The sequence below is a fragment of the Colletotrichum spaethianum genome (assembly GCF_022836535.1).
Source record: "Colletotrichum spaethianum MAFF 239500 DNA, contig20, whole genome shotgun sequence".
NCBI classification, from domain to species: Eukaryota; Fungi; Ascomycota; class Sordariomycetes; order Glomerellales; family Glomerellaceae; genus Colletotrichum; species Colletotrichum spaethianum.
Genome location: NW_026054790.1, coordinates 321110 through 344805, shown reverse-complemented (window position 1 = coordinate 344805; position 23696 = coordinate 321110). Strand labels below are relative to the sequence as shown.

The following is a 23696-nucleotide window of genomic DNA, read 5'->3' as shown; positions in this document are numbered from 1 at the left end:
AATTACCCTACCACATCTTCGCCGAAAGGATTAGGGAATACATACTGTGGTATGACAACATTGTTTACGATAGGGGGCTTCAACACCTGATGGCCTCGTCGGAAATGGATAGCAAACCGGTCAAAGTCAAGGCAGTGGATACACATGCTGTCAGTCGGCCAGCCTCAGCAAACTACAAGGACACAATGCCAGTGTTCACTGAAACACTAAGTTCGACATAAACAACACAAGATAAGGTAATGTTTCACGTCCTTGCTAGTTGTAGCCACACCGGTAGGTTAGGGTCGGTTGGATTCGTCACGATGCTGCCCCAATTATAGCTGGTGTCTACTGAAGACTTTCAATATCCTCCAAGGTATGCATCCTATCCATCTGCATCACTCCGTCAACCGGTGCCAGCCAAGACACACGCGTACCGACAAACTGCTCAACCTGCGGCTTTAACTTGGTCTCGGCAAGTCGGAAGTCGTCGACCGTGCCGATACGCAGGATGCTCATATCCGGCAGTCCAGAGCTGACCCGATACAGCAGCGTGCCACACGTACCGCAAAAGTAGTTGGTCATATCATTGCCAGTGGCAATCGTCCTCGACTGACTGAAAGATTTGAGATCCTCTTTGCCACGAATGTAGCGCAGGTGGCCGTCCGCCACAGTGAAATTGGAGCAGAACATCGAAGACGAGATCTTGCGGCAGTCTGTGCAGTGACAGAGGAAACGGTCGACCAGGCCTGGTCCTTGAGTTGGCTGAGTGAAATGTTAGTGAGACACTTTTGCCTTCTTGGAAACATCATGAAAAAACAGGATATCATAGTGTAAGATAGGGTGACTTACAAAGGCGAGCTGCACCGTACCGCAAAGACACGTCGCTGTTGCCTCGTTTTCGGTGGACCAGCCGTCATCAGCAACGCTGGCTAGCGGTATGAAAGAGGGTGAGGATTTATCGTCTTTGGCAATCATGGTGAACTTTGTACCGAATACGAGTGCTCCTGCTGTCTTTAAAGTTTCTGTGGAGATGAAAGAATAGCCAGGGAAGGGTGAGTCTTGGTCTTATATACAGGACAAACAAGAAAAATAAGAAAAGGTATTTCGCATGATTACAAAGTCAGCCACGATGGAGGCATCTTGTAACCTTCCAGAAAAGAAAACGAGTCGAGCCCGCAAGGTTTGGTGACCTTCACCCGGAAGATTGCTGCAGTGCAGGAACTTTGGAGCTGCTACAACGTATCACAAGCGGCTTACACACCTTATCTCGCATGTCACTTTCCCGAACTGACGTCAACACTGTTGTTGTAACCCTCTGATGTGTCGGGATTGAAACCCTGCCATTTGAGACGCTGCAAGCACTGACGACGGGGCGTCCTGTCACAGCCAGTGATTTGTGAGTTGTGATTGCTAAGCTTGCTTACAGCAGTCGGGTTAACTTCGTTGCGCAGTCCCACTCGTTACATTTTCTCGACTAAGAAGAAGCTGACGGAGATACACGAGATTTGCAATAGAGGCGGGGAAGCTTGAACCATTACCCTGGCCAAGTTTGAGACACCCCGCCAGCTTGTGTTACCTAATTGCTTACCGACTTCCATGGCGGGGTATCATAATACTTTGTCTGAACTTTTAGTGCTAAAACTGCTTTAAAATAAAAGCTCTCCAGCAGGTTATCAATTATCATAAAATGACTCCTTTAACGATCCGCTGTGCTCCTAAAGAGACAGGCTCGCATAGGAGCGGCATCCTCTCACACATCAATCGTTCATATGACTGTTCTCATCATAATGGCCGTGCAGACTTCATACGGGCTCTACGTCTTCCGATTTACCTCTTCTATGCTTTCGTCATTCCAATGAAGAATCAAGAACCGTCGCAGCACGATTAACAATAACAACTCTCCCGTATTTGGAAAGCATGAGAGACCTTGCCCGTCTCCACATCCATCGTGTTCAGCCTCTTGGGGTGGTGGAAGTCTGCCAGCTTTTGTCTCGCCTCGTCGCTTCCAATGCGGAGTTGTTCAAAGATTTCCGCAACTGCAGCGTAAAGGATCTCGAGACTTCCATCCTCGATCTTAACGGCAATTCCTACAGCGCCATCCGCACCAAGCTGCTTTGTATACTCACAAGCTCGAACACCAACTCCGTAACACCCGTCGGCGCCCACCTTGCCGATGATGGCTCCTTTGAAAGCCTCCATGAGTACCGTACAGAAACGACCTTCACCTCCTACCATTTCCGGATATGTTGACATGGCGTTGAAAATCCGACCCATCTTTCTGGTTCTCGGTGCTACGGTGTTATCGTCCTGCTCCACGGCGTTGGCAGCTGCGGCGAAACCTGCGTAGACGCGTCCCATGGACACCAGAGGGAGACCTGGTGCAGGGAGATTACAGCCGTCGATGGCCCACTGAACATCATCCTCTTCCAGACCGCTCAAGTCTTGCACAATCTGCTTAACCCTGATCTGGATTGGGTGAGTTGGGAGATGATAATCGGCGAACCCGGCACCAAGAGCCTTTGCACCGCCCAGCATACCAGCATGTTTTCCGGAACAGTTATTGTAAATCTCGGTCGGTGTGAAGTCGGCCCTGATCCATGAGTTGTTCAGGACCGGACAGATGGATGGATGGCCACCGCAACGCAGGTCTGATTCCTGAGCTCCAACTCTGGACAGCATCGATTTTGCCCTTGCGACATGACGCTCTTCGCTGTTATGAGAGGCGCACATTAAGGCGAGGTCGGCTTCATCGAATCCATAAGTGTCGAAGTTGGGTGTCTCGAGAACCGCCAACGCCTGGGCGGGCTTGGCGGCGGACCGCGCCAGGGTCATGCGCGACGGGTTGCCGACGGCGAAAATAAGCCTGCCATTTGAGTCGACGACTGCAGCATGGACAGCGTGTCTGTTTTCGATGATGCCGCCCCGGTCTGTGACCACAAAGTCCTCGGGATGCGTCGTCCTCGTCATCTGGAAGATGCGCGCGATGTGTGACCTTTATCTGAAGGAATCCCCTCACACGTGGGATGCTTTTTGCTGAGCAGCTTTATAACGTTGAGAATCTGATTGATTGCTTGCTTTGAAATACCCTGAGAGTGAGAAAAAGAAGTGTTTATAGCGGGACGGAGTACGATTCTTATATGGTGCAGACATGCCCTAGTTGCTCGGTATCCAGAATCTATCCGCGGTCATGGCTAGATATGGGTCCCGAAAGGCGCAGTCTGACAATCTCCAATACGTACACACTGTTCCGAAACAGGGTTTAGAGTGTCATGCAGGTGATCCCACCCCAATAGTAGATGCCCTTCACGTAATGATCACAGTCATAAAGTGAGGACAGGGCCGTAATCAATGCCTAGGGATGCTACACATTTGTGTTCAGATCCAAAAGGCTCGATGTCCCGTTGGAAATATTCAAACGGCCTGAAGTGGAGTATCCATCAACGGGAGTCTTCTGGAAAACGTGGACGCCAAGAGCAAAGGAGGCGCTGTGGAGGCTCGCTTTTACTCGTCGTGTTGCGAAGAACGACACGAGCCCCAGGGGATTCGAGATGTTGACCAATCAGCTGAACCGAAGTAGGAACGCTACTTGTATTGCTTTGCAGCACATTGCCGACGAGTTACCTTACTTGGTTGCATGACTCTCTTTTACTCAACTTCTTGCTTTTCTTACGCCGCAACATTCCTAATGACATGCCGGTGTTGTACTAAATGTGCACTAAACAGGAATGGTTCACGCCCTTTGCGTTGGAGAACTTTTGGGTCTAATGCTAGTTGACCCACAGCCGGGTACCGTCCCGGTCCGGAGCCGGTCTCGGACCAGAGACTTTTGTTAGTCATGAAAAGGCAAAACTCCCCAAGTAGTAAAGGCAGTTCTGTGCTCTTCATTATCTTCATTCAAAGCAAAAGCATCCGGCTGCGAAGAGTTACTCGAAAATGCCAGTCGAACTGCGTCGCCTCCCGAATGCGGATGCCGGTTTGTCGGCGCAGCAGAGCGACGAGGAGTCGGATGTCAACAGCTTGATCCAGACCATGCCACCCACAGACAAGGGCGCCGCGGCATGGAAGTTTCTGTTATCTAGCTTCATCATCGAAGCGCTGCTCTGGGGTATATCAGAACTTGCGAGGGTTTACAGGGACGGCATCGCTAACCCAAATAGGTTTCCCCTTGACCTTCGGTGTCTTCCAGGAATACTATTCCTCACATCCGCAGTTTGAGGACAACCCAAATATTGCCATCATAGGCACTGTGTCTACGAGTATCTACTTCCTGGGCGCGCCTCTCGCAGCGCCGCTCGTAAAGAGATTTCACGTCTATCAGAGACACTTGGTCGTCATCGGCTGGGCACTCTGCGTCATAGCCCTGGTCGGTGCGTCTTTCGCCGACACCATCCCAGGGCTCATTGCTACCCAGGGTGTTCTATACGGCTTTGGGTTTCTCATGTTGTACTTCCCGGTACTGCGCATGTTGAACGAGTGGTTCATTGCCCGCCGTGGACTGGCATATGGCGTCCTTTATGCTGGGGGCGGATGCAGCGGCGTCGCACTGCCGTTCCTTTTGCAGGTCCTCTTGGCCAAGTACGGATACCGCACTACTCTGCGAGCTGTCGCGGTAGCTCAGTTTGTGTGTGTCGCGCCTATTCTTCACATGGTCAAGGGCCGCTTGCCACCGTCACCCCGCGGCGCGATGCGCATGTTCGATGTCAGCTTTCTGAGACAGCCTCTCTTTTACTGCTTCGCGCTCTCGAACCTGTTCCAGGGCTTTGCATACTACATCCCTTCGCTGTATTTGCCTTCCTACGCATCAGCTATCGGGCTGTCAGGCACTATGGGGGCGTTGATTCTAGCGGCCCACAACCTGGCGACCGTGTTCGGGCAGCTTGGATTCGGATGGCTCTCCGATCGTACGGACAATGTTTTTGCTCTCATGTTCGTATCTTCCTTCGTGTCGTCCGTCGCGGCATTCACGCTATGGGGTTTCGCCCATTCTTTGGCGTTGTTGCTGGTCTTCGCCCTGGTCTTCGGCATGTTTGCCGGAGGGTTCTTGATCTTCTGGGCCAAGTTCGGCGGCATGCTTTCTGACGATCCGCAGCCAGTTTTTAGCATGATGGCTTTCGGCAAAGGCATTGGAAACTTGGCCACGGGTCCCATCACAGCCGGATTGTTGACGAAGCCGGTGAGCTGGGGTTACGGTATGGGTCGCTACGAGCCGTTGATTCTCTTCTTGGGCTCTTTCATGCTGTGCTCATCACTTGGGGCCTTTGCATGGCCTTTGCGAAAGCGCTGAGACTACAACATTTGCTCTCGAACTTCATAATGAGGGTTGGAGATAGGGGGATCATCGGCACAGACAAAAGCAATTCAACATTCACTTTTTGGTATGACTCTTTTGTTAGATGTCCACCCGTCAGAGTACACTGAAAAATAACAATATACTACTTCTAGAAGTGTTGAATATTCAGGTTGTACTACCGTGCATTGTTTCTAATCTACTGGACCTAAACGCGAGAAAGTCTAAGACGTTTTAGCAAGCGTAGTGACATCATCGGGGGCAGTCTTTACACTGTAGGCGAGTTACACGAGGAGAGATGAGTTAAGTATCTGTAAGACGCATTCATTTCCTGATTGTGGCATATGCGCTGTATTCATCAAGTCGTTCTGCCTAGTGTAACCAAGAGTGGCAGAGCCACTTCTTGCACTCAGCTGTTGGACTCTCATACGTTTATCCATTTTGAGCCAACAAGGACGAGATGCATGTATGGATTTTCCCACTCAAGCCCCTCATACCGGCTGTCGCACCCCAGAAAGGTATTGAAACACATCATAGCGAGTTCTTCTTCTCTTCTCCATTCGAGGATGGCCATAGTTCATCGCATCACCCGTCTCAGCACTAACTAAACCTGGAGGCTTAACAGTTGTTTTGTACAAAACCTATATCTGCGTGATACAAGGAGAGGGAATGCTTGAGACGATACGGCATCGGATGTTGGCATGTTTGTTTTGAAAGGCCGAGCAGAGATTGGGAGTTTGAAGCGGGCCCCGTATCCGGTCTCGAAAGCAAATCGTGGGCCGGGTCTGCAGACACATTCAAGCCGCCCCTTCACCATGCAGCAAGATTACACAGTCTTACTGGTCAGACAAGTGGTACACTGTTCCATGCAATTCTGACTCAAGTCTCATTTTATAAGAGTGACTGCGTAGGAGCATCCACATATTCTATGCGTAACATGATTCAAACAACAAAAACAAAATTTCAGTGGAACATTAGTGGTTGTTCTATTATGTATGTATGCATCTAGGGTATATTAAACGACGTAATTGCGGTGCTCATTAAAGGTGGTACAAACACCATTGCAGCGGTTGCGTCCATCAAAGAAACAGGGCCGGGCGTCCGACGCTCACTTGGACACCTCTGGGGAAATAGCGTGGTGCTCCGAAGCAACAGACTCGCCATACGGCCGGCGGAAGAAGACGTTGCGTTCCCAACCGTCGATCTCGTCGACGATGGTCTCGCGGACCAGTTCGTACCTGCCGATCTTGGGAAGAATCTTGGCCCAGACAACCCAGTAGAGGCCACCAGCGACGATGATGGCGATACCGACAACACAGTGGAGGTAGTAGGGGAGGCTCTCGTAGACGTTCTGGCCCTCCTCAGGGGGAACGAACGGAGCGATGACAAGGTAGATGTTGCTGAGCATGAAGAAGATGGTGACAGGCAGAGTGGCGCTGATGGGAGGGTTCCAGTTCCACTCCTTGCGGTTGAGATAGAGGTAAGCCAGACCTCCGGCAACGAAGACGTTGATGATGGCGAGGGGGTAGCTGATGAGGTTGAGGATGAAGTTGTACGCGTCGCCTATGGTTATGTTAGCGACCGTGTCGAGGAAAACCATTGCTGTCTAGGGCAGTCTTACCAGGAGGAGGAGCAAGCATGGTGATGACACAGATCAGCCAGTGCTCGAACAATCCAGCCAAGGGGGCGTTGAAGGGTTTGTTGCTGGCGAAAAAGCGGGACCAAGGCAAGATACCCTCGCGACCAAGCTCCTGGACGAGTCGGCCCTGGGAGAAGATGACACTCAGAACGTTGCCGAAAGCGGACAGAGCAACGAAGACGGAGAGGGCGCGCTCAGCGGTGCCGCCCATGACGTTGCGGAAGAGCGACGCGGCAACTAAGCGGCCGCCCTCAAGGATCTCCTCTCTGGGAACGGCAGCAAAGTAGGCAACATTGACGAGCATGTAGAGGATGGAGATGGTAATGATACCGACGGGGCAGCGATTTTGAGGGTACGGACGGGGTTCTTGGTCTCGGAGAGGGCGTAGTTGGCGTTGCTGTATCCAATGTAACTCCAGATGACGTTGTACAGAGCGGTGACGACACCGTAGGGGCTGCCGGTGGTGCCCTCAAAGGCGTTGGTGAAGTTCTTGGGCTTCTGATCCTCGGGCAGCTTGACGTGACCTCCGAGCGCGATGAAGCCACAGAGGATGATGATCAGGATGATGATGAGCTTGATGGAGCCGAGGAGGTTCTGCAGACGCAGGCCCCAGTTGAGCGCAAGACCGTGGATCAAGAAGGCGGTCGTGATGCAAGCTAGGCCAATAGCGCGCTGGTTCCAGCGGTCGACCTCGACGTTGGCGGCGTGCAGGATGTACTCGCCAAAGACGACAGAGTTGCCACTGGCCCAGCCGAGGAGGACGACGTATCCGGTGTAGAGACCGGTGGTCAGGAACTTGGGCTTGCGGAAGACGTATTCGAGGTAGTTCTTCTCACCACCGTTCTTGGGGATGGCAGTGCCCCATTCGAGGTAGACGGCGGTTCCAGCAAGAGCAATAATCATGCCGGCGACCCAGATGAAGAGCGCGAGGCCGACACTGCCGGAGAGGGCAAAGATGGTTCCGGGGGTGGCGAAGATACCGGTACCGACGACGCGGTTGACGATCAGGAAGATGGCGGTAGTGACACCGATTTTCCGCTTGGCCTCGCGGGCGTTCTCGATGCGACCTGGATTCAGAATTAGTGGTGCGTCCCAGACAGGCCGACGACGCTCGAAGAACGGTCCGGCGCTCGGGTAAGCGGCGATGACATACCGACTTCGCTGTCGTAAGTCGTAGCGGCGGGAAGATCGCCATTCTTGTTGTGGCCCGTGGCGGTGGCAGACGCCGAGACTCCGTTGAACTTGTCGAAGAGCTTGGACATGTTGACGAACGGTGCTACTGATCCGTTTTCCTCTTCGTGGGTACAGTAATCAGAGACCAGCAAGTGACACCAGACGTGGAGGGAAGACTGGAGAACGGAAGACGATCCGACAAGCAGGAGGGCCGACAAACTAGAAGGCCGTCAGAAGACTTTATGTCTTTGGGAAAGGGGCCCCGCCAAGCAGATCACGTCTTAGAGACACCGAGTTGGCACCATGTGGCGAGCCATTTGCTTGGGGGTTGAGTCGGCGTAGGTTGCTTGGATGGTCGTCTTGGGAGACGAAAAAGTTGCGCGCCGCAGACCCCTGCATGCAGGCCATGTACATAGTATGTACAAGCCGGAGCCAAAAAGAGGTCAAGAGGACCACTGGAGGCTCTGGACTCGGCCCGGAGGGTAAGAGAAAAAAGGCGCAGGATTAGATTGGCTTAACGACCAAAAGACTAGTGTAACCGTTCATGGTGGACCGAGAGTATGCGAGATTCTCTTGCGGAAATCCAGAGCCTCTTGGGATGCAAGACCCTCTTTGAAGTCTCTGGACCCCCAACAATGGTCCTCGACCCCAGCTTCTCCCTGGGACGCCGCCAGGGGATGATCGCAAGGGTTGTTTGGGACCATGCCCCGGCGGCGTCCCAGTGGTCTGGAGTGAGAAGTTCTGTGTCATAGTTTCTGTCTGCGGTCCACTCGCCCGATGACGCGATCTGAGGTGAAGATGTCGAAGTGGGAAAAATTTGGCGGCGGGGCCCAATTAAATCCGGGGGGGGAGGGGGCACGTCGCTGGTGGTTCGCGGGCAGCCACAACCTTTGATGAACGACATTCCTAATCCAGTAGAGAGCAACGTCAAGTTCACTGCTGAGACGAAGACTTTTTGTCTCGTTCGCAACTGCCTGCGGCCACATCGATCGGGCACTGCTCATTGTGAGACCATAACGCCGCACCTGCTTACCTGGTGTCTGGTGAGAATCACGTTTTTTGCCTTCAAGGGTGCTGCAGGATCCCCGAGACTTCTTCACATGCCCGGCCGGCATGACGACTGCACAGTTGCAAGTCTTCCATTGTGGCCTTCACCAGTAGTGCGTAGCTCGTCTTGGCTTCCGACATGTACAACAATCATGAGACTACACTATTATGGCAGGAAAAGCGGGCGTCCAGCTGCATCCACTCTCTCTTTCGCTAACGTAGAACTTACATGATGCATCTGTCCGCTGCCGCGACGTGTCGCTTGAGCGGCGATGGAAACCCAGGGCGAGAATGGGCGGATCGAGGTTGGTTCACTCGTATGGAAGCTATTCACTGTTTTTCTCTTCGGCGTCTGTACAGGTAGTTATGTGTTGTGTGTACTTGCCTCTTTTCTTCCAAACTTTACTTTTTTTCAGAAGGTACCTGGGAAGCCGCCTTCCACTGGCGGTAAAATGATTCATCAAAGTGATGGACTTGCCCCTGCAACCTCCTCCATCTTTCCTTCCCTTGATGGACATTGCATCAGCTATCCCTCCCTCCATGGCAGGAGCTGGAAGGTCAATACCACACCACCACAATCCCAAGGCCCTCGTGGGATGATTTTGGCCCGCCAGGTGATGAATCTTCACGCCTCAATCACACGTCGCACACTTGTCGCGGTGCGGCTGCGTGAGATCCAAGGCTGATGTTGCAACAACAGCAAGGTGTTGATATCCATCCATCGGTTGGAACCGAGTTCTAGGCTGCACCATGGGCAAGCAGCCTGGGCAAGGGGCCCGATCCTCATCCCGCGCAAAGCCTCCATGTCACTCAGGGGCTGGACGCCTTTGCGGCTTCGCCGGGTGATACTTGCTGCCAGATGAAAGAGTTTTTCTCGAAGCGATGGGCCCCTCGACAAATCAACATCTCGCCGACCTTCAGCTGAGGGTGCCTCGCCCGACAAAGGTGCCTTGTCGCGCCGGGGGAATAGACAATACGGGTAAGCATATTGGTCTCGATGTCTTGGTTCCTTCCTCATGCGAGGTCTCGGCACCATGAAGTCATCCTGGCCAACATCGCGTGATGGCGCCGCTGAGCCGCCGACAAGCGATGGCTAGGAAACCTTGCCGAACCTCGTGTGCGTCTACCTGACGGCCAGCATTCTGCCTGGCGCGCAGGTGATATACCTTAGAGCGTTCCCTGGATTTGGGCTGACCACTTTGGTCATTGCTAGGGAGCATGGTTTGGTCGTTGCCGAAATCATCCGCATCTCGGCTTTGCTTGTATCCGTGTCTACTGTATAGGATCCCTCCACCCCTTGACTACGAGAGTCAGTCCCCTCACCGTTCACTACTGGGTTGTGCTGTGGCTGATGAAAGTGTGGCTTTACAGATTCGGGGGGCGGAAGAACCATGAGCTACCGTTAAGATGGCGATACTCCTGTCACATGCCGAGTAGGACGAGTCCAGTGAAGTGAAAAACATACAACGTTAGTCAGCATCGTTCTCCTCCTGAGCATGCAATCCCGCCTCGCATCTACAAGACAGACGTTGGTCGATTCCGCCCGCCAAGGAGAACACATAACCACGTGGCATGTCGTTGGTGCATGCCTACTGGAATTCCAACGACGGCGTTGACCCCACGGAGAACTCTAGCAGACACTGCCTTTTAATGAATGTTCGCCCATCGCACATGTCGAAGAGATGCAGGGGCTCAGATAAGAACTCCGGGGACGCCCCGCAAAACCATTCGTTCCAGGAAGGCGTCCTGATAACCGGCCGAGCCTAACAACAGCCGGTTCATCTCCGCGGCCGCAGTCTACACCAGAAACAGGCACACCCTCCTGCCATGTCGCTACCCTCCCTTGAGCATCTCCGTTTATTCCGGTCCTCTGGATAAACTGCTGCATCGTCCCCTGTCTAGTGCTGGCGGGTCTGGAAGGGCAACGTGTTTGGGTTCACAAAGGCCCAGTGCCGTTGCCGCGGACCGTGCCGCCCACGACCTTCAGCCTCCGATCCTTCGGAGGTCTTATCCGCGTAGATTGCCACACGGACTCTGGGTCCTGCCATCAGTCGATCGACGAAGATCGTATAGATGACGGATCGTTCTCCTGCGGAGCCGATCACTTCTAGAACGTCTGATTTTAGAAACGGGGTGTGATACCGCACGGCATGCGGATGGCGGCGACTAAGGAGGTGGTAATCTCTATTGTGTCTCACGTCCCACACTCCAGAGGCAGTACGGTGCTGTGAGACCAATGGCATCCGCACCGCAGAAAGTCACTCGGTAATAAATACGGCGGCTTTCGAAAGTCGGGCAAACAAGCTCAAGAAGCCAGTGGCAGATGTCCGGATGTGGACAATGACGCAGCAAAGGGGGACTGGGGTCGCTCCGATCTTCGGAGGTTGGGTCTCCTCCCCGGACTTCACATATTGCAGGCTGCGGAGAAGTTTCCGCCACCGGACCGGGGTAGTGCCAGTGGTGAAGTCTTCCGTCACTATCACAGAGGATTAGCGTTTCTCAGCAGCAGGTGTCTTGTGGAATTACTCTGCAACGTCTCAAAGCCATTTACTCCCAATGGTTTAGTATGCCATCTTCCACGACCCACGATAGGGCCACGACGCCGCTGGAAGGTGTCTCTATCGCTGGCCCTGGTGTCAAGCGGTCACGGGTAGCCGAAATTACCAATAGGCGTCACGGTAGCAAGGGAAACACGCTTTCCTTGAACCTTGGGGAAGCTGCCCAAGACTCACCAGTGGTCCTCGAAATCCCCCTAAACATCGATGCTCTGGATCCATCTTTTCGGCTTCCGCAGTGCTTGCGGTCTAACGGCATCGAAGGCTGCTTGGAAGAGGACTATCCAACAGTCATTGACGCAAAGTATCAGTCGCCCTTTGCGTGGTCCCTTGGTAAAAAGACGACAGTCCTCTTTGGGACCTTCTTCGCCGCAACGCTCGCGGCCTACTCCGCCGGCGCGTACGCCATGGCCGCGGACCCCCTAACGGAGAAATGGGACATCTCCAGGACCAAGTTCAACCTCGGGATCACGCTCTTCGTCCTGGGCTTCGGCTTCGCGCCGATGATCCTGGCGTTGATCAGCGAGATCTACGGCCGGTACTGGGTCTTTGTCGGGTCTGGCGCCGTCTTCTTCCTCGGCACTCTCGGCTGTGCGGTGACGCAGTCCTTTGCAGGAATGCTGGTATCGCGGCTCGTCACGGGAAATGGAGCCTCCGTGTTCGCGACACTGACGGGAGGCGTCGTCGGCGACGTGTTCCACAAGGAGACTCGCAATACGCCCATGGCCCTGTACTCTTTGACCATCATGATCGGCACTGGGCTGGGTCCCATGATCAGTGGAATCATCGTTGATAACCTTGATTGGAGATGGATATTTTACCTGCAGATGATCACAGTAGGGTCGACCACGCTGGCGATCTTTTTCTTCTTCGACGAGACGCGGAGCAACGTTGTTCTGCGGAGGAAGTGCACAGCGCTAAACATTCACTTTGAAAACATTGACCTGCAGCGTGTTGCTCCCCAGGGCAATGTTGAGGAGGCTTTGCTCAAGCGAGACGTCAGGCCTCCATTGGCGGGCCATTCTCAAATCGTTCGAATCATGTTTCAGGCACACATTGAAGGTCCAAAACTAGACATGAGCATCATCTGGCGAAGCTTTGCCTTCCCGCTGAAGCTGCTTTTCACCGAATCAGTCGTGTTCTGGTTCTCGGCCTGGGTATCCTTCGCATGGGCGATACTCTACATGCAGTTCAACAGCATCGGCCTAGCGTTCCGATCCATCCACGGGTTTAGCAGCACCCAGATCGGCGGCGTCTACACGGCAGTCATTGTCGGGTCCATCGTGGGCGCCGTAATCACCATCTTCCAAGACCCCATCTTCAGGAAGCTGATGCCGCGGCGCATGGCTACGCCAGAGGGCCGCCTGTATTCCGCCTGCGTCGAGTCCTTGTTCTTGCCCATAGGACTGTTTTGGTTCGGCTGGAGCTCGTCGCCCGACGTGCCCTGGGTCGTGCCTGCTCTCGCAATCGTATCTGTGACGGTCGGGATTTTCACAGTCTACCTCGCCGTCTTCAACTATCTCGCAGACACCTATCACCGCTACGCCTCTTCCGCGCTCGCTGCGCAGTCCATGTGCCGGAACATACTGGCTGGGGTTTTCCCCTTGTTCACCAACATCATGTTCCAACAGCTGGGTTACGGGGTAGCAGGGAGTCTTTTGGGTGGGATTGGCTTGCTACTCTCACTTGTGCCGTGGCTCCTGTGTATCTATGGAGAGAAGATTAGGGGTCGTAGTCCTTTCGCAGGGCAGCTCAAAGCTGGTTAATATCATATGTGCCATACGTTAAGCCTACTCCAGTCGTTGCAAACAGAAACTGTGCAACAACGATAACGTTGCCAAGCAAACCTTTTCTAAGAGTCCAGTGAAACTTGCGTGCAGCAGCCATTCATACTATGAGTCTCAGTGGTGTTGAACTGAGCTTACCATATTGCCATGAGTATTATGCCACCATGCTGTGGAACGAAAACTCCCGTTTTGGGGGTTCAAAGAGCCTAGAGCAGTGTGGGTACCAGAAACAGTGTTCGATGACCTCGTGACCTCATCGGCTGTTGGTAGACGGGAAATATTAGATAACAGCAGGGGAGTCTCCAAAGGACTTTTGGATTAGTTGAAGGTAAGGTTTAGATATGATTGGTGTAAGCAACCGAGCGCGTCCCTGAAGTGGGATGCCCAACGTCTGACTGGTTGTTTTCTCTTTAGTTAATGAGGCTGTGGGAGCGCTCCTTTACCGAAGACTCGGTCGCGAAGAAAGTCTGCCGCGCGTTGGCTTCCAGAGATCTTGGCGAAGCCAATAGCTCTAGATCTTAGAAAGCAGCACAACCTTAAGGAATGATTCACACACAATGAAACTAACACGTCCTCATCTTCCTTGATACTGACAATTTCGAACGGGTCAAGACACATCTGTCCAGAGGAGAAAGGAAACCATGGGAATAGAGTAAAGAGAGAATGCTCTCATATTTATCAACTTTGGCAGCATTTCAACAAAGTTTCGATCCATTTTAGTTACACATCTCCAAGACCAACACAGCTGATAATTCAGCCCAACACAACGTCAAGGGTCTTCGTTGTTAGGAGGGTCTCTGGCCTGTAGCTCGCACCACAGGGCCCCAGGGGGGAGGGGGGGGGGTGGGGCAACACGTCTGCGTTTTGTACTGTTGGAAGGTAATGTCAGGTTTCAAGTGGAAGAAATCGTTGGAAACCAGAATACCAACATCGTACTGTGCCGCATGGGAACGAGGGGCAAGCCCACCCGGGCACACTACGAACCTTGGCCTACCAGGGTTTCGCACAGCCTCCAGTCATATCATGTGGTAACTTGATAGAAAATGAAAGAAGTGAGGCATTACCGATACATCTAGCAACTACCTAGAGACCGAATTCTGACTCACCATCACCGCATCCTTTCTATATATAAAGACCCAATCGAGCCAGGCCTGTGATATGTTGACAGAAATCCAAAAGATTAACTGCTCTCAGAGTGATCTCCCCGTCAGAAAATCCTCTACAAATTGTTTAATCATATTTTGACACTCTGATATCTCACTGAATATGGTTCTTTCAGCTCCACTCGCACTTGTGGCGTTGACAGTCGCCACGAACTTCGTCTCGGGCACCACGACGGCGCAAACCCAGCTGGTCACCTACCTCAAGAGGGGTTCGAATCTGACCCGGGCCGAGTTCTGGGACTACTGGCAGACACAGCACGCACCAAAAGTGGCCCCTCTAGCTGCACATCTTGGTATCACCCGTTACCAACAGGTGAGTTACTCACATGGCCCGCGTTAGATATTGCGTCTCGTCGGAGCTAAGCCGAAGCAGATTCAAGTAAGCGGACAAATCTTGCCAACCTTGGTCGGGCAAGATGCACCGTCTTCAAACGTGCCCGTCGAGTTTGATGGTATTGCCATGCTGCTGTATCCGTCGGTTGAGGTCATCCATGCGTTTGTCACCCACCCGTATTACGTCGATGTGGTTGAACCGGACGAACACAGCTTTATGGACAAGTCTGCGTTCGGGGCGGGAATGGTTGCGACGTTCAGAGGATCCCATGTCGAGGTGGTTGATGACAACAAGTATGTCTGGGCCGGTGATCAGGCGACGCGGCATAAATACCAGGAGCTTTTCGAGACGTACCTGTAGAGCTTCCTCGGCCAAATCTCTAACAGGTTGATGTGCGCCAATCTGTTCGCATCGCTCTCACTACGCATGGAACGACGACCAAGATATGGCGCACATTGGAATAAATGATGATTTAAAATATCGCTCAACTGTCCAACATACCCAGTGCTATAATGCTCATAAAAGGAATACTCCGACCTAAGCGATCAATCCACATACGGCCTGACTCCCAAATGACTGCTTCTGCTTGCTTATGTTTCTATGTAAGTTTCATCGCGCGTCTCCAAAAATAGCCGGCCTGCCATATATTTATCGTCAATGGCCGGAATGATCAGCACCAGCGAAAGAACCGGCGACCGCAGCATATCCATGCCCGGAGTCGGTGGCGATGCTGTCGTGAGAGCTCGGCCCTCCGCCTAACGCAGATGCGCCATCACCACCGGCGTGTTTAAGAGGTTCTTTGGGAAGGTCATCAAATGGCTTCGATGGGTGTTGAATCGGCGGGGTCGCTTCCAGACTCTTGCGTTCTGTCTCGTCGAGGCCTTCAAAGACCGGGTCGTCGGCTGAGAGGACGGATGCTCTCTTTGCTGACCATGTCTGGGCTGGTGCTTTTCTGGGCTTAAATGGGTTTCGCATTGTTGGAGATAGAGAACCGACAGTCCTGGCTGAGGAACAGTCCCCTGGCGTAACCGATTACTGTACCGTTTTTCCGGTGATGTTTTATCTTTGAGCCTTTCGTAAATCGTGATTGAGTGGTGAAATACGTGAAGTGGTAAGATGGGCGAAGTGGCGGTTCGCGTGGCTGGTTTTGTAGAGGGATTTTGTGTTGGAGCTACGCCGCATTCGGCTGCTGCGCCGCAACAATCGTGACACGGAACCGCGACAGGCAGCAAGCCACTTCGGAGAGACCTGCGGTGTGTAGCGCGTCGTTGGGTAACATCGGTGATGTGTGATTATAGATTGCATCGATCCCTTGTCTGTCATTCCTGTCTACGGAGACCGGCCCAGCCTTTCCTTGGACGGATCCATTCGGCAGACACTTAAAGAGGCAACAAGGCGTAGCAACTGATCTCGTGGTCTATCAGGAGCCCTGAAGCCTGCAACTGTCAAGCGCGTGATCCAACCGAGAATTAGGCACCAGGCTCGCTACGCTGGAATTCCAGGCTGTCTGCTGAACCTTATCAACAAAACTCGCCATCCTGTCTGGCACATTTGAAACTGGGATGCGGTCCTTTCGTCCAATCACCAAGTCTTTTGAATCTCTCCATTGGTGGGTATCGGTACATATTTAGGCCCCAGAGTCGAGTCAGTAGCCAAGCACACGCTAAATGTGGAATCTGGCGAATCCAGATAGCAGTTTACCAGTACAGCATAACGAAATCCATCACGATCCTGTGATTCCAATGTTGCGCAATCTAGGTGAGGGGAGCGACCTCAGCTACTAAGACCATAGGCTAGGAATGGAGGCCTCTTCAGGTGTGGGTTCGCAATTCTTTTAGGCGTCACGCAGCAGTGTCTTGAACGCACGACGAAGATACGCTATTTGTCGTGCTCTTGAATTGCTCACCAAAGCGCAACCAGCAACGTGAAAGACTTGGACAACCGCAGAAACCGCGTTCAGTCACACCCACGCAGTAACACTTGTAGCCTCCCCGTTCTTGAGGCATAATGGAAACTGCCGGGAACGTAGGCGGAAAAATTTATTCAAGTGAAAGAATCTTGCACACGGTGCTACTCGCTATACGAATGGTGGTCGCATTCGAGTGGAGTATCCACGGCTTCTGGATGGATGGCCCACTCTACAGTGGTTATGCTTGGCAACTTGCTAGCTGATCAGTCCTCTACATAGATTCCAAAACCCGAACTACACTCTTCAACTCCCCAAGTGGGGAATCTTTTCTTGTGCGTTTGTGTGACCATCCAATGGGTTCTTTGATCAGCAAGCAAAAGCGTGCTTCGGAGCAGAGAAGGTCTGTAAGGAATATACTGCCGGACTATAGGCAATATTTAGTGATGTACAACCGCCGTAGCTCCAAGAGGGATGGGCCCTAAGTAGACCTGGATACACGAAGAAGGTGCCACATCTTTGTCCTGACCTTGGCGAGAATCTACAACACGGAACATGCTTAGCAAAGAGAAGTAGCATTATTGTGTAAGGGAAACTTACGCGAGCTTTGTGATCGACCCATGCGAGACGGTTATATAAAAAGATCCCAAGTATCTTGATATGCGTCTCTGCCTTGGAGGGAAGACCTTGGATGTCAGGCATGACTAGTAAAGGCTTGGATGACCGAGATTTACACAGGTGCATAACCTTTGTCTTGTCAGCGCCAAACGAGGTGCCGTTTGGCGACGCAAATCCTACAAGCAAGGTGTACAGCACTTTCAGAGCCTTGTTGCTCTCCTTGTGAGACTCGGATGCAACCAAGACGGTGATGTCGTCAACGTATGCAGTGATGACCAAGTCCCACAACCGACAGAGCAGCATGTTCTTGGTCGATTTGCTCTCTTTGAGTTGTTCGAGAATCGGCATGGAGGAAAAGACAAAGAGGATTGGTGAAAAGGGGCTGCCTTGGGGTATGCCGATATTGATCCAGAACCTTCTTGACTGATGCCCTGGAAGCCGGAGCGTGGTGCTGCGGCTGGAAAGGAATGACCATATGAACTCGATCAACCAATAGGGAACGCCATATTTGACCAGGATATCCAGTAAGTACTTGCGTTGGATTCGACCAAACGCACCGGTGATATCGAGGGTCATCAGAGAGACAACACATTTCGCGGCTTTTCCTCCTTCGCCGACACATCAATTCCTGTAAATCGCTTTGACGATGAATTCGAGAGCCTGGGTCGTATTTCTCCCTCTGACACCAAACCGTTCTGCTGGGAGCTTGCCAGTCGAAACCAAGAAGTCTGCTATCCGGTTGGCATACAACTTCTCTAGGACCTTGCCAAGAGCGGAAAGGAGAGCAATTGGACGATAGCCCTTTGGAGACGATGATTGGACGCACACACCTGCAGCCTTGTGGGGCGGCATGCACCTCAACGTACTTGCTAGCTCTCCAGGCTTCAAGTCGCGGAATCCCTTGTCGTCCTCGATATTGCTGTCGAGTGAAGGACACTCCAAGAATGGTGCAGGCACGTCTCCGCGACTGTACTGGGGCCAGATCATCTTGACCATGAACTCAGCCTTTGCTGCATTAGTTTTGTACGTGCGGGGTCCGTGAGAGGCGCGGTCTTCCCGGTCACAGGCACGTGAGGAGCCTCAGCAGGCATCGCTAGTCGGGTCGGGCACACTCAGCTGGGCCATCTTGCAAAAGCCCGAGGCCACCTTGGACCTTGGCACTGTGCTCGGTCAGTCACAGATGGACGGTGGTCCGGATTCTTGGTGAAGAAAACAGGAATCCGTGTCGGGTGGCAGGTGGACACACACAGTGCGTCGGCACGGAGTGGCTGCCGAAAAGAGTCGGCGGGCGTGTGTGTGTATGTGTGCGTGTGGCAAGAGGGACGGAAGGAGCGGGCAGCACGACGAGAGAAGGCTCAGACAACCGCGTCGGAGTGCGAAACGCGCCAGTACGTATCGCAGTGCAGTTGACAGCAACTGGGAAACTCGTCTTTTCCCTTCCGAGGGGGATTTATGGGCCTGGAGTAAGTGTACGAGGCTTGGGTCGCTGGTTCAGCTCGAGTCTGTACGGATGGCACTTTGGATCACCAGAGCTGGGCAAGAACGTTTTGTAGCTTCCGTCGTGCTGGTCACATTTCGCACAAGGCTGGCATCGATTCCTGCGCATGGCAGCTCGTGGATCAAAGCCCGCGTTGCTGATTTTTTCCCTATGAAATTGCACGAGCAGGTAGATTCGCAAACGGGGGTACATACAACGCATCATGATGCATTCCCTCGGCCTTCTACTCTGTATAGCTATGTACATGACGGCTGGGCAGCAAGAAAGATAGAACGTGGTTGGTCGTCCCAAAAGGGGTGTCAAAGACTCAAGACTGCAGATTGAAGGCTCTCAGTCCTCCGACTTTTTCTTCTTCTTCTTGGTCTTCTCCGTCCCGTCTGACGACTTCTTGTTCTTTGTCGCCTTCTTCTCCTTCTCCTTCTCCTTCTCTTTCTCCTTCTTCTCAGATTTGCTCTTGGCCTTCTTCGCGTTCGCCTTCTTGCTCTTCTTGTCAGTCTCGGACTCGGACTCGGAAGACGCCGAGTCGACAGTGGCGTCCGATTCGCTGTCAGAGTCTGGCCCAGAAGAGTCTGATGAACGGTCCGACCCAGAGCTCGCGTCTGAGTCCGATTCCGACTCGGACGAGTCCTCCACCCTCTTGATCCTGGTGGGCTTCGCCTTGAAGCTGGCCGGCCGGACCTGGTCCCTGGACGCCGTCATCTCCTCGTCTTGACCGTGCGTCTGCAAAAGATAGTCGTTGAACTGGTTCGAGGCGTCCGCAATCAGCATAAAGGTGTCTTGGTCCAGCAAAGGTGACTTGGCCTTCTTGGGAGAAGGTGATGCGTTGTCGACGCCGCTTCGCTTTCCAGACTTTCGCGACTGCGCTTTGAATTCCGCCAACGCAATGGCGGTTTGGAAGGCGTTCCTGATCTGCCGGCCGTTCCACTGAAGACTCTCCCAGTTTGTCGACGCCCATTTGATGATCTCGCGTTTGTCGTACTTGATCGGCTGTTGACCTCTCTTGAGTCGCTGTTCGTTGACTTCCTTCAGCTTCCCGAGGTTGTTCTTCCAGATCTTGGTGCTCTGCTTCTCCACAAGCTTTGGATAGTACAGCGTCAGGTGGAGCCGCGAGCGGAATGCATCGTCAATGGCACCAACCCGGTTGGTCGTCAGGAACAAGATTCCCGGGTAGTACTCTAGGATGCGAAGGAAAACTAGGTCAAAGTCATCAGCATGCTTGCTTCTGGTGTGGCTTGGTAATACTGACCTGATACGAGTCCGTTTCGCTTTACGTCGGTTTTCTGTGCAACGTTAGTACTGCGGGCTCCCTTCTGGTCACGTCGTTCGACCATTCATACCGTTCTTTTCGCGAGAAACACATCTGCCTCGTCCAGTAGCAGCACACACGCCCACCTGTGCGCCAGCTTGAAGTGCCTTTCTAGGTTTGCCTCGACAACGTCGGGAAGGTGTCCTATGTCTCCTGTTTCGTTGGTACGAATACCGAATTAACCATCTGCTATCATTTACTGAGTGAGAGTAGGCTCCGACGTACCACAGGTAATGGGATATAGCGGCCGCTTAGTGTATGCTGCGACGCACTCTACAAATCTCCAGTGTCAGCAACGGGGAAATTTGAAATCAGCCAGGAGAAAGTGTTGAGTCTCACCTGCGGTAGAAGTTTTGCCCACGCCAGGAGCACCGTGAAGCAGAATGATGCATCCTTTGCCTGTACGACTCAATGATCAATATTTGCGAGGATCATAAATCCTGACACCAGACTTACCTTTCCCTCGAACAAGATCCAAGTCGACCTTCTCGGAAAGCTGATCTTGCGTGTCTTGGGAACCATCTGACCGCCTGGTGTACGACTCAACCATCGCCTGCACCATCTCCCTGTGGCCTTTGGGCAGGACGAGATTGTTCCAGTCATCGCCGTGTTGGACGTCCTGGAGTCGATCCAGATCAAGTTGTACTAAACATTGCCAAATCAGTGCGGGTCCTAAATGGGCGTCGTTTGGTTCAGGTGTGTGCGTGTGCGCTCCAACATACCCCATTTGCGATTCCGCAAGGCATAACCGGGGACAACGGCCGGGAAGAGGCTCATGAGGCCGTTTTCCTCGAAATACTGCCTAAACTCTTTGCGGGCTTTCTTCGACTTGGCCTGTTGTGCAGTATAGCTTTCGAATACTGTCGCAAGCTTTCGTAGAACCTTTTGACTCTGCGCATCTTGATGTGCGTAGTACGTGGGCTTTTGGCAGCTGTTTGCATAGCACCAACGATGGGTGACGGCTCGGTCGCCCTCAACTGCATCATGCTCGTACCAGTCATGCACTTCTCGTTGCCCCCTCTCGGTTGTTCTGGGCCATTGAAAGACCTCGTTCCCGGACGAGAAGTTGGGTCTGATTTCTGAAATGTCTGGCAGGTCGCTGCTCCTTTCGAACGCAGTCTTGAAGTCAACAATAACCTCACTGTTGATCTGCGCAACGCACTAGTTGTTAGCCAGCAGAAGATGGATCTACGTATATGGGGCAGAGCATACCGTCTCTCGCGTGCTTCCCGCAGTGGTGCCCTCGTAAGACATGTGAGCGTTGTTCGTGAGATCGAGAAACCTTCGGCCTCTTTGCATCAGACGATCCATCTCCTCGTCCTTCAAATATTGCACCGGGAAAACCTCAATGTCTCGTACATCTTTCAGGCCGCTGTAAGGCTTGATCTGGAACAGCTCTCGTTGAGTACCAAACCGATCACCGTCATACTCCACGTTGAAACAGGCAATGACAAGTGTGGACGTTGTGTTTTTGTTTCGTCTCGTTGCGGCAGCACCTCCAGCGCCATGTCTTGCGAGCGGCTGTGCAATGTCCTTGCGATACCCTCCCGCATCTCCATGTCGCAGAAGGTCCCACCGATCTAGTCGCAACAAGGCGTCGACGTTCTGCAAGAAGTCATTCTCTTCAAAGTCTTCCTCAATCCCACCCGGCATCAGCGACGTCTTCAAAAAGGTGCCGCCCCGGGTGGAGAGAACGCAGTACGCCTGGGGAGAGTATCTAGCACGAGACTCGGAATATCTAAACGAGATCGCGCTACTGTCTGATCGATCATTGTCCAAATCCGTAGTCGAGAAGACCTCTTGGCCACTTCTGTAGGGACAGAAGATGGTGGTCCCGGCGTCGAAAAGCATCCACATATTTTCGAAAGCCACCTTGTCTTCCTCACCTGATTTGAACCTCGCATATAGCTCCAGAGACTTGTGCAGGTACTGGTCCACAAACTGGACAATCGTTTTGAAGTGCGCAAGCGCGGTCGGCCTCAGAAAAGGCATCTCGTGTTGCTCAGAGGTTTCTCCCTGCGGAGACGGCGTAGGTGTTGAAGTGGGTTCGGTGGTCTCACCAGCACCCGCAGCGTCGTCGTCGGCAGGCTTCATTGAGTCTTCGGTGCCAGGTTTCGCTTCTTCTGGTGTCTGATCTAGCTTGAGATGACTGTGGATAACCTCGTCAGTTGATTTATTCAGTCCAGTGCCTCGAGTTTGAGATTCCCCTACCCGTACGCCTTTTCGAGCTTCGCAAGGTGGTCTTTCAACGGTTTAATGTTCCTAATCAGGGGACGAAACGGCTTCGAAAGGCGGATGCAGGCGTGGCCTTGACCACAGTCCAGGGCCAACACATCTCGGAAAAAAGATGCAATGGGGTCGGATAGAATGGTCAGATAGGTGATGTCGATCTGCCCCGGCTCCGGGCTGGCTTTGTCGACGGTCGCGTCGTCTGACAACTTGTTGTACAAGACTCGGAGCACTTGCGGGTGGTCCTTTGTGGAGGAAAACCGTCCATGGTCGGCGGCCATGTCGATGAGGTTGCCGTCTGAGCTGATGTCATCCTCCCCCGCTTCGAAAAACTTGACCTCATTCCGGATATCCTCGGGGTCGGGGTCGCCAGCCTCACTTGGCGGCGACGAATCTCCTGCGACAGACGTTTTCTTGTCCTCTCCGTTGCTGCGTAGTTTCCCCTCGATCGTACAAAGACGATCGTCCACAACTTTCATGTAATCCATCACACCAGTCAAAAGGCTTTCTCCGGTCTCGCCTGCTGAGATCCTTTTGATCATTTCCAGGTATTGACGGTACAGATTCCTAGGCGGGTGATCTTCTGTAGGTACCGGCGAGGGGGCGCGGTCGGTGTCGGGCCCATCATTGGAGCCTTCATTCTTAACCGTCTCATTTTGCTGAGAGGCAGGATCCTCAACGGAGGCTGGCTCTTCAATAGTAAGAGAATCGCCGGCTTCGTTGGCGTTGCTATCATCAGGCTTTTCTGGCTGGATTCCGGGTTGTTTGTCGTTGGTCTCCGTGGTCAGCTCGCTATCGATCTTGCTGGGATCGCTCGTCTTGTCCTCTAGTACCGTGGTTGGCTTCAAAAGGTCTCCTTGCACAGAAGCTAGGCCGCTGTTGCCAGCGATCTCGTCGTTCTGGGTGCCCATGCGATCGACACCCAGACTGTTGTCAGCAACCAGGGCGGTCATCGTGATGATTAGCCGTGAAACATGCAACCGATACTGGATCAGGTGCCCGATCGTGATTTTCGCTTTGAGAAGGAGAGGGAAAATTTCAACAGCGCAACGTGCGCAAGAGGCTCTATTACGTTCAGGGCGGCCGCCTATCATGCGCTTCCCGAGATCGAACCCGACCGAGACCTATCCGGGCTTGGCCTAATCTGGATCATGGCCACGCTTACGTGTAAT

At 52.9% G+C, this 23696-nt stretch overlaps 8 protein-coding genes across 8 annotated transcripts; 3 read left to right on the top strand and 5 right to left on the bottom strand.

The window, feature by feature from the left end:
* Window positions 1–327: 327 nt before the first annotated feature.
* Window positions 328–957, bottom strand: ColSpa_07801 (uncharacterized protein; the record flags this gene model as incomplete). Its single annotated transcript, XM_049274013.1, has 2 exons — window positions 328–744; window positions 832–957. The coding sequence occupies 2 exons, from the start codon at window positions 955–957 to the stop codon at window positions 328–330; spliced, it is 543 nt and encodes a 180-aa protein (XP_049129970.1).
* Window positions 958–1866: 909 nt separating this feature from the next.
* ColSpa_07800 (uncharacterized protein) lies at window positions 1867–2949 on the bottom strand (the record flags this gene model as incomplete). The annotated part of the gene is made up of 1 exon (XM_049274012.1): window positions 1867–2949. One exon carries the CDS (start codon window positions 2947–2949, stop codon window positions 1867–1869), a length of 1083 nt encoding a protein of 360 aa, XP_049129969.1.
* A 966-nt stretch (window positions 2950–3915) lies between these two features.
* ColSpa_07799 (MFS transporter asaE) lies at window positions 3916–5266 on the top strand (the record flags this gene model as incomplete). Its single annotated transcript, XM_049274011.1, has 2 exons — window positions 3916–4087; window positions 4140–5266. 2 exons carry the CDS (start codon window positions 3916–3918, stop codon window positions 5264–5266), a joined length of 1299 nt encoding a protein of 432 aa, XP_049129968.1.
* Window positions 5267–6377: 1111 nt separating this feature from the next.
* Window positions 6378–8170, bottom strand: ColSpa_07798 (high-affinity methionine permease; the record flags this gene model as incomplete). The annotated part of the gene is made up of 4 exons (XM_049274010.1): window positions 6378–6832; window positions 6891–7174; window positions 7243–7975; window positions 8062–8170. 4 exons carry the CDS (start codon window positions 8168–8170, stop codon window positions 6378–6380), a joined length of 1581 nt encoding a protein of 526 aa, XP_049129967.1.
* A 3524-nt stretch (window positions 8171–11694) lies between these two features.
* ColSpa_07797 (efflux pump atB) lies at window positions 11695–13449 on the top strand (the record flags this gene model as incomplete). The annotated part of the gene is made up of 1 exon (XM_049274009.1): window positions 11695–13449. One exon carries the CDS (start codon window positions 11695–11697, stop codon window positions 13447–13449), a length of 1755 nt encoding a protein of 584 aa, XP_049129966.1.
* Window positions 13450–14736: 1287 nt separating this feature from the next.
* On the top strand, window positions 14737–15327 carry ColSpa_07796 (uncharacterized protein; the record flags this gene model as incomplete). The annotated part of the gene is made up of 2 exons (XM_049274008.1): window positions 14737–14946; window positions 14974–15327. 2 exons carry the CDS (start codon window positions 14737–14739, stop codon window positions 15325–15327), a joined length of 564 nt encoding a protein of 187 aa, XP_049129965.1.
* A 2027-nt stretch (window positions 15328–17354) lies between these two features.
* ColSpa_07795 (uncharacterized protein) lies at window positions 17355–17839 on the bottom strand (the record flags this gene model as incomplete). Its single annotated transcript, XM_049274007.1, has 2 exons — window positions 17355–17414; window positions 17474–17839. The coding sequence occupies 2 exons, from the start codon at window positions 17837–17839 to the stop codon at window positions 17355–17357; spliced, it is 426 nt and encodes a 141-aa protein (XP_049129964.1).
* A 1480-nt stretch (window positions 17840–19319) lies between these two features.
* ColSpa_07794 (uncharacterized protein) lies at window positions 19320–23477 on the bottom strand (the record flags this gene model as incomplete). The annotated part of the gene is made up of 9 exons (XM_049274006.1): window positions 19320–19490; window positions 19668–20164; window positions 20236–20269; window positions 20327–20439; window positions 20635–20694; window positions 20752–20940; window positions 21018–21444; window positions 21508–22444; window positions 22507–23477. 9 exons carry the CDS (start codon window positions 23475–23477, stop codon window positions 19320–19322), a joined length of 3399 nt encoding a protein of 1132 aa, XP_049129963.1.
* Between the last annotated feature and the right edge of the window lie 219 nt (window positions 23478–23696).